Source organism: Arachis ipaensis, chromosome B1 (genome assembly GCF_059453495.1).
Source record: "Arachis ipaensis isolate K30076 ecotype BB chromosome B1, ASM5945349v1, whole genome shotgun sequence".
Taxonomy (NCBI): Eukaryota; Viridiplantae; Streptophyta; class Magnoliopsida; order Fabales; family Fabaceae; genus Arachis; species Arachis ipaensis.
In genome coordinates, this window is record NC_142436.1 from 140,121,068 (window position 1) to 140,131,536 (window position 10,469).

The following is a 10,469-nucleotide window of genomic DNA, read 5'->3' on the forward strand; positions in this document are numbered from 1 at the left end:
TTAAATCGGTCTTCTTTCATTTTTTCAATTACTTTTTTATATTTAAATTTATGCAGATAAAATATTATTAATGTAAAAAAATGTTTGACGTGATGACAATGTATAGTACATACCATTATTAATAATTTTCTCTTTTAGCATCATCACAAATAATATAACTAAGATTATCATATATTATCACGCTGTTCGTATACATAGCATTCATTGATATTCTAATTAATTTAGAATTTCATTCACTTATCAAATTTTAAATTTTAGATTTAATTTCATTCGCTTGTCTGTTTTTTAAGTTAAATGAGAGATAAATCATAGAAATAAGTATTTTGATGACCAATAATTTTTTTATAATATTTAATTCTAAATTACTTAAAATACAATAGAGAATGTAAATAAAAAAATAATTACATGAAGTTAACATTCACGTTAACATACATAATAAAACGAAATTAGCATCTAAAATTACAGTATTGTGTTTAATTTGTTATACTCGATAATGAAATTAGCCACTTTTGTATAGTTAACTATTGGGTAGAGTTTCATTTGTTTTTTTTTTTCTTTGTTTTTTTCCAGGTCATAAACCAAGCCATTGGTGAAGAGGAGATAGATCCCGAGGAGGGAATGTGCTTCGGCACATTAGAAGATGCGCGTGCATATTATTACCGATATGCGGCTAGGACTGGATTTGTCGTCAAAATAAGAACCACCGGCTGGGAGACGAGAAACGATCAGAGGGTGGTTGTTAATCAGGCTTTGCATTGTAACAGAGATGGATACCGCACATTCCTTGTAAAGGCACCCAAGAGAAGGAAAACGGTAGCCTCAACCAACTGCAAAGCCCGTTGTTATTTGGCATTAGATAAAATGACAGGGCAGTGGAGGATTTCTCGAGTAGAGTTATCCCACTCACACCCGCTTAATCCGAAACTATCTGTAATGTTCTCAACAAACCGTCAGCTAAGTATGCATGTGAAGGACCTGATACAGCAAAATGACCAAGCTTGCATTAGATCGAGTAAGACGTACCAGGCACTAGCCAATACCGTCGGTGGCCCTGCCAACCTCACCTTTACAGAGAAGGATGTTAGAAATTACATTAGTCGTCACTTACGCATTTCCGGGGATGAGACAGATCCAAAAGAGTTATTTAAGCACTTCTCACGGATGAAGGAGCTCAATCCGAACTTTTTCTTTGAAATAGATGTGGACGAAAACCATAGCATTAGAAATATGTTTTGGGCCGATGCTCGGTGTAGAGCTGCATGGAAATATTTTGGTGATGTTGTGACGTTTGACACTACTTACAAGACTAATAGGTACGAAATTATTATTTTTCTGTTGGACTTAATTAGACTTTTTTCCATGAAAGGCATTTGTAGTTTCCACCTACATTACATGTTTTTATATTTCCATTGTTTAGGTACGACATGCCATTTGGATCTTTTGTAGGTGTCAACCACCATGGGATGTCTATGCTTTTTGGGTGCGCATTATTGCGGAATGAGGACACTCGTACATTCGAATGGCTTTTTCGTACTTGGTTGAAGTGCATGGGTAAGGCCCCTATATGTGTTATAACAGATCAGTCGCTGCAGATGCGTTCTGCATTAGAGACCACATTACCACACACACGCCATGGATGGTGCATATGGCATATCCTAAACAAGATACCAAATAAGCTGGTAGGTTACCGTCATTTCGATCAGCTTATCACATGCATGAAGAGGATTGTATTTGAATCCAAATCTAAGGACTCATTTGAGAGAGATTGGCACGATTTCATTGAAGAGTATGACCTCCACAATTCTAGGTGGCTAAATGGTAGTATAATCTTCCGGTTCATTGCTGTTTATGTGTGGCTTTTTTATAGATGTTATTTTATAGTCAATATAGATGTTGTACTTATGGGTTAACTTATGCTATTTGTTTTTTTTTTGTATTTTTTTTCCTATTCATTTGCAGATATGTTTGCTGACCGACACATGTGGGTGTCAGTATTTTTCAAGGACGAATTCTGGGCTGGCATGAGGAGCACACAGCGTAGTGAAAGCATGCATTCTGTTTTCGATAAGTACTTAAACAGTAAGAGCTCTTTGTTGCAATTTGTTCGCCAATACCAAAACTGTGTTATAGACAAGGAGCAAAAGGAGCTTGAGTGCGACGCTGCTGATTTAAGGGGTATTATCCCTTGTGTTTCTAGCTCACCAATAGAGAAGCAGTTCCAGAGAGAATATACAAACTCCATGTTTCAAGACGTTCAGGATCAATTTATAAAAAAGGCCGATTGTGACATCTCCTCAGTCAACCATCATGGCACAAGTATAGTTTGTGAAGTTGACCAACAAAAGATGGTGTTTGACATGTCAGTGTATAGCAGATACCAAGTCATGTATTGCTCACAGTCATCAGACGTTCAATGTGATTGCTTTATGTTCCAATCGAATGGTATTCTATGCTGCCACAGTCTTGCTGTTCTCCTACATTTTCATGTGACAACAGTGTCCTCACAATACATTCTATCCCGATGGAGTAAGAATGTTAGTCGGAGACACACATACATCAGGAGTAGCATTGACATGGACCGTTCTGATGAAAGCATGACCATTTTTAGGGAATTGTGTTCTGATTTTTACAACGTTGCTCAAGATTTCGTGGTTACTCCGGAGGTTGCTGCTATATTGCGTGATGCCATGGATAGTGCTCGGTAGAAGCTCAAAGAACACAAGGAATCCAAGCATCAAGCTGCACATGTACCAAGTGCGGTTTACTCACATACGCGTGATGAGTGTCCCGTTAGTATGGATGAGCTACATGGCCCACGTCGTGTTCCTACGCGAGGTCATCCAACGTCCACCAGACTTGGGGCAGATCTAGAAAAATCTATTAAAAAGAGGGCACGCAAACACAAGAACACTCATAATCACAACAAGGTAAATATGAGATCTACCCCCCTTTTTCACGTCATTTGTTTATTTTAAGTGGGTTGAATGGATTATAAGTGATGATGTTATTTTTTAATATGATTTGTGTGTTAAGGGACCTAATGGTAATGCACAACCATCTCCTACCAATGTGGCATCTTCCTACAAAGATACGCAATGGGCTTGTTCAGAAATGACAAAGAATTTGGCTACGCATTCTGGCTCCTTCATATCACTATTGAATTCATTCCATAACGTCGAACAATTGTGTATGTGTACCTAGTGTATTTTTTGTAGCATTCATGTCATATCCATTTACTTATTGTTTCCTCTTTTGTTTCGTTTTTAAATTTTTTTCCACAGGAAGCATTTTTGGAGGATTCAAAGTTTAACAACACTACAAATCATAAGCATTAGAGTTTAGCAACAAGTTTGTACTTTGTCCATGCTTCAATGTTATTTTACGTTATCATGATTTTGTTGTTTTATTGGGTTTATTTTATATATTTTAATATACTCAACTTTTATTTTACCTTGCTACAGCTTCATCTACCATTATTAAACAAAATACAATAACAGACTTGGGCAACTAAATTTCAACTTTTTTATTCTTTTACTCTTTCTTACCGTTATTATTTGTTACTAATATTTTATCTTAATAAATGTTTAGTTGATAATTTGATCATTATGATAATGTGGTGCAATACATGAATTTTAAAATTGAATATCAAAAGTATCTGTACACAATAAGGTCTTTTTTTCATTATTTAAAAAATTAGACATAAAAAAGGCATATCCAGACATGTATTTTATTTACCTCCAATAACATCCTTTAATTTATTAGAATAACAACCACTTACCTCCAATAACATCCTTTAATTTATTAGAATAACAACCACGATCGAGCATTTATTGCTTGGGCATAGATATTATTAGCTGGCTGTTAAGCATGGATAATTGTAAAGTCCATAAATTTTTAGCAGATATTCGAAATAAAGTTCAAACTTCAATCAACGTGATCTCGATTTTAGCAAAAAAAGCCAAACACGTGTAAAAAAATAATCTAACAATTTAAAAACAATTTTTTTATTACATAATTATTAACTGGGATATTGAATCCTCTTTTTTTTTTGTTCAGTCCAAATCCAAATCCATTCGCAAATATTTCATGATAAAAATGACGTAAATCCTGCAACCATATCAACCGTAAATACACACAGCAACTCTAGTCCTAATTAATTGTTTGTGTATATATTTACCCTGTTGTCCAATATAGGTAATCCATTAATAAAGATGCACCCGGTTTTGGTTTATATCTGATAACATCCATCTGTATTCCATGATAACATCCATTAAATTTTGAAAACACATTAACAAAAAACACACACCGACCAACTCCAAAATCAATTTATGGCTTATAGTTCCGTTTAGCTTTCTTGGCCCGTTCTGCCATTTGAACCAGTGATCTTGTCCGTGGGTTCGTCCAAGGATCTTCAAGATTTTTCTTCTTTCCCCTATCCTCCACATGAGGGACATGGTACATTGAGTACACCATTTATCTCACTCCTAGAGATGTTGTCTTTGCAAAGAAGAATGTCAGTTACAATTTCTTTCCGAATTTGTTGCAGCTGGGCCTGTGATCACAAACAGATGTATTTGTGTTTGGTATAGAACACTCTAAAGACGCAACTATAAATCCAGCCAGCATAAGTAGAATTCATCCAAGAAGAGTTATTTATCAATTATTAAATACGCAAATAAGCATCAGTATATATTTTGGACTTCACTAACCGTATTCCAAATAGGCATGTTCAATTCATCCTCTGCCAAGCTCTTTGGATCCCACATTTTCATCCATTTAATGACATATATGCCACAGTCCCACCTATGCAACACAAATGACAAAAAGTTGTGCCAACATATTAAAATTTGTGTGGGTTGATTTTTTAAACCTTTCTTCGTTTTCATCTCGAGACTTACCCATTTGGCTATTTTTGGAGCCTTGTTTCATAGCAACACTCATAGCCCTCAGCTGTGAATATTATATTCGGGTCTACAGTTGATGCCAACTCTTGGAGAAGAAAGCCCTTCGACAAGCCAAACAAAAAAAATTAGGGAGGAAAATATAAAAAAGAAAAAAAAACATGGAAGGCCACACCTAACACCCGAAAAAATATGCATCATCAAATCTATTCTCACTTACTACATATTTATCTATTTTCTCTCGGCGCTCCGAGTGTGGGTCACTGTGCATGGAGTCTAACACCCATAGGTTATCAGTCTTCCGGTGGAGTACATATAGCCACCAGTGATCATCTCGACACACTGGAACAAACCACTTCATCGTTGAATAAAGCATGTTAGCATATAGTTATTTTTTTCATATTCTTGTAATAAAAAATAGATTTTGTGTGTGGATAAGTAAGTACGTAAATTACTAACATAATCAACTTTTTTCGCCTTCCCTACATCGAACCAGTGCTGCCCGCGGCCCATGAATCTGCTAAGAACAGGGACAAAACCAGTGTTCATCCCGGCACATCGTTCAATGTTATCATTAGTCAATATTATGGCCTGTAAACCCATTTTGCATTAGTTAAACACCTAACGTAATAATTTAGAGTATCCTTCACCGAGGCAATTATGGTATTAATTAATATTAAGTGGGTAAGGACAGATTGCACTAACCATTAGTCTCGGTGGAATACAGTAAAAATCCGTGCAAAACCTTGCGTTGCTCGAAGCATTGAACATGGCACAACAGTAATCAACCACCTGGATAGAGTAAACGTATTACATTTTATGGCACTTTAATGCAGAACACATACACAACAATTGATTACAGTTTTTTTTGTTTGCTCTTACCGTATCGCTTACTCTTCTACGCCATCCCAGTGATTGAAGGTCTGCTCGCTGCAGCTGAACATCATCACTCTCATTGCGAATCCATGCGAGCGTGAGATTCTTTGCACCCCTCCGATCTATCACCCACTTGTATATCCTGTTTATGTCATCACCTGTAGGCCTTGCAGCACCCCCAGATGGCATCAATGTGTCCACCACAGGTTTTGTTTTTCTTATGTTTTCTGGTGCTTCAGGTTCCGGAGTCGCGTTTCGATCATTTGTTATCGGAGATCCGGGTGGTGAGTCCGGTATGTGCAACTGAGTGATGCCAAGCGAGAATGACGGGATTGGAAAGTCAACTTGAGGTGGGTCCTCTGGTGCAACATACACTACCATTGCAAGTTCTCCGGGTTCCCTGCACAGTCATTAACAATTAAGTGCTCTTAACCGAGTGCTCTTAACAATTAAGTGCTCTTATCTGAGCCAAAACTAAAATAAAGAAAGTTGTGTAACCAGTATAAGATTATATGGATAACATCTATTATTGATTAGACATTCTACCTCATAAGAAGGAAAGAGTCAGAGGTAAAAGATTCATGCACCTAATATAATTTTCAATAATTCGTATTATTGTTAAATTCATCTTACTTGCCTTTGCTTTGCAGGTCCTTCATCGACATTATCATCTGTTTCGTTTCCAACAGGTGTGTCAGGCATTGTCTCATCCCCTTTGGGCATTTCAGCACATGTCTTCCTCATACTCACAGTATTCCCCCTAATGGACCTGTTTTTGGACACTTAAATAAATTAGAAGTTGAGCCGCTAGTAAATGATAATAACAAAAGGCACATGATACACATTTGATGTAATCAAGTCAATCTAGTATGCTTAAATGCGTAAATGATGTTAATTCTAAAGCTTACCCAAAGCTTATTCATGCAGAATAAAGTAAAGAATGAATAGTAACATCCACAATGCCAACAAGTTAGCAGCCATAATGACAGACAGATAACATCTGGTATGAGGCATGCATAACATCCGAAATGAAATGATAAAATATTAGCTATTCAAACTCCTATTCAAGATAAATATACCAGTTACAGCCCCTAATGTTGCCATCCTTCTCAAATAAGCACAATATTATACGTAGGTAAAATATATTAAAATTACTTTAAAGATGGTAAAATTTTATATGCAAACAAATGTAATGATAAATTATGTCAACGCAGTTGCCCAAAATTAGAAAAAAAAATTATACTAGTATACTATTATAATGAGGCAGGTTAAAGCATTAAAACTCCATGCGATAACTGAAAATTCAGTAACTTGCCTTTCATTTGAAGGCTCGTCCTTAACATTATCATTTGTTGCAATTACGACAGGTGTGTCGGCCACTGTCTCCTCCCCTGTAGGCATTTCCGTACATGTCTTGTTCGTACACACTTTATCCCTTCCAATGCATCCGTGTTGTGAACATTGGCTACATTTTCTGTTTACATAAATTGGAAGATGAACAACTATAAGTGATAATTAAAAAGGTCACCTAGCACAAATATAATCCGGCCAAGTAAATCTAGTACACCCAAGTATAGTATAGAATGGACAATAACATCCGTTATTCTAATCAGTTAACATCCGTAAGGCCACACGGATAACATCAGGTGTCAAATATACATAACACCCAAACTAATAAGACAAGAATTAGCTCTTCAAAATACTATTTAAAGTAACTAGTATTGGCATTACTTAACGGGAGAGGACACAAAGTCATCAAATTTATTATATTATGGAATGAAAGATAAAACACAAGAAGATGTATTTACATGTGTAAGGTCTATTTCCATGCTCAAAATAAGTATCTCCAACAGTTTTTAAAAGATAGATTTACTAACTACAGCATCAACATCACACTTCTAAAATTAGATAAATAATTAATTACTCTATACATGGTAAAGGATTCTTATACTATAATAATATTAAAAAGACGCAGGTTAGAGCAATAAAAGCTTATAACAAAACTAAAAAATAGAGCAATAAAAGTTTATAACAAAACTAAAAAATCATGGAATTGCCTTTTTTTAGAAGGTTGTTGATCAAATTCAGCAGATGATGCATGACCAGCCGGTATGTCGGTCTCGTTTTCATCTACCGTGGTAGCTTCTTTACGAGACTTTCTATTAGACTTTCTTTTTTTCCTAATGCTTCCTCTCTTTGATACACGGTTGGGCTTGTTCAGTAACCCGGACATCTTCCCAATTAAATTTAGAAGCCCCTACAGTGGACAACATATAAGTTTTATTTAAGTAAGAGATTAAAAGCAGTGATCCGATTAACATATCTTTCACACTTATCACTATTAAAAGATTTTATATATATATATATATATATGCCTCACCGAGTGAGATGTGCTTTCCTCTTCATCCTTCTTCTTCAGATCAACAAGCGACCAGTTTCTGATCCACGGTTCTCTCCCATTATATCTTCCTAAATCTCCATGCTTGTTAGCATGGAGATATATAATCTGAAAGTTATAGTAATTGCTATAAACAAGGTATACTATAAAATAACAAACAACAAATTAAAGGTTAGGAATACACGGCTCACCAGTAATGCGAACATACATCCATCCACTGTCTTCTTCCCTACATCCTGAAACCTCAGAACTCCCTCAATTAAAAAATCATAAATGTACCTCGCCCAATACATTTTCCTTGGGTTCGATACATCAATGGCAGCCCGTATATGTATGTCTGAAACAATAGCCTTTGGCGAGGGAAAGAAGAAACACTTCGCTATCAACATGATGAACTGTCTCTGGAAGTTCATTCTATCGACATCGGACTGCATCGAGCATGTGATAACATCCCTTTTCAAATCCGCTTGTGTTTTTCCTGTGAAGCTGTTAACAAGTTGGTGCTCTACTGCTGTTTCTGGACTTTTGAAACTATTCCCTGCGAAGCACAAAATTGACTCGATGCAATCCAAATCTTTAATGGCTAATTTAACCGAAAACATATACTCAACGAAAGTATTGTGGATTTTTTTTTCTTTTCTCCCTATTTTATTTGAAGATTGCTTACCATGATTTGGTAGTCCAAAACACCGCGCAATTGATTCAACCGATATGGGAATTTTTCTTGTTCCGACGACCAAAGACTTCTCATCCCGACTATATGATGATGCTAATGCAACCATCATATCTTGGTTGACAGCCCATTCAGACACATATTGCAGCCAGCCAAGTCCCATGTTCTGCACCTCCATTATTTTCTCTCTGCCCGCGTCTGAGTCTAATTGCTTCATAACTGAAGCCACGCAACATGGCGAGCACCTAGATACCAGTGTTTTCTATACAAAAATACATAGTTAGAACAAAATGACAACGAAGGAGAATGTCAGCTTTAACATTTACTATCAGAAAACAATATCCCAAGTTTACAGTTAATTCACCGCTAATCATTCAAGGTACCTTTTTTGGTCCACCAGTTTTTTTCCGGGATCCTCTTTCGGGATTGTTATTCTTAGGTGTCTCTTTTTTGCTCCTGGTACGAGCCATACCTACTTATTTTTTGAACACCTATTCACAAACAACTGCTATATATACTCAAATAACTCACTTAAATTAATCATTAACATACCAACATGTTTATCAATAGCATAGATACGCTAACATACCAAGTACGAAAATTCCATAGACTGTTATTATTCATTTATGATTTCTTTTATTTACATGGGTGAAAAAATTGCCACGAGTGGTTGCATTGAATTGAATGTTTTCAAATCTCAAAGACTCTGTATTGGGTCACTCTCGTACGTAGTAACTAGCACATGCAACAACCATGTTCATGTCCGTGAATTGTTGTTATTATCAAAATAAAAATTATACATTGAAAAATTAAAATAAAGTGTGGAATTGTGACAATTATTCATGTTATGTGTTGAGGATTGTTAACAAAGAATTCCAAAAGAGTATATATATATCATTACGTCAAACAAATAAAGCTTCTAAAAGCAAAATTCCTGATAAAAATTTCCACTATATATATATATATATATAATAAGAAGAGGAAACAATAATGCAATCATTTTCATACCAAAAAAAAAGATAAAGCATATATCTCTCTCAGAGGCAACTGAATGGAACTTTACAAGGAATTTAGTTAAGTCTATTTTATTTATTTTTAATTTTTGATTTATGTGTATGAAATATTTGCTATGGAAAGCCAAGTTGGTTTTACGAAAGCGCTATATGAATGAAACTAATTAAATGAAACTAATTAACATACCAATATATTTATCAATAGCATAGATACGCTAATAACTTTGATTAGTTCAATATAAAAATCATGATTACTTATGATTGTCATTATCACTTCACTGAAGTAACTAATCAAAATTTAGTGAATTAATTTGTTTAACTACATACCATTAATTAAATAGTCATATATGTATGTATTTTTAGTATTTAACATACACTAATAAAGATAAAGCACTTCACACTAAAAATTTTTATGCAAAATTCCAACTCAACCTTTTATAAAATTAAAGCAATTCACACTAAAAAAATTAAGGCATAATATCTCAATTGCACTATATCTAGAAGAATTTTTTTTTCTTCACATGAAGTACAAAAAAAAAATAATTTGCCAATAACTTTAAGTACTCCTAACGTACTCCCACTCCAGCCCAACATGGCATCTTTGCAAG

At 35.2% G+C, this 10,469-nt stretch overlaps 1 protein-coding gene across 1 annotated transcript; it reads left to right on the forward strand.

Moving 5' to 3' along the window:
• Nucleotides 1–493: 493 nt before the first annotated feature.
• Nucleotides 494–2,705, forward strand: LOC107613099 (protein FAR1-RELATED SEQUENCE 5-like). The gene is made up of 4 exons (XM_088503122.1): nucleotides 494–511; nucleotides 571–1,313; nucleotides 1,418–1,818; nucleotides 1,960–2,705. Exons 1-4 carry the CDS (start codon nucleotides 494–496, stop codon nucleotides 2,703–2,705), a joined length of 1,908 nt encoding a protein of 635 aa, XP_088359248.1.
• Nucleotides 2,706–10,469: the final 7,764 nt, after the last annotated feature.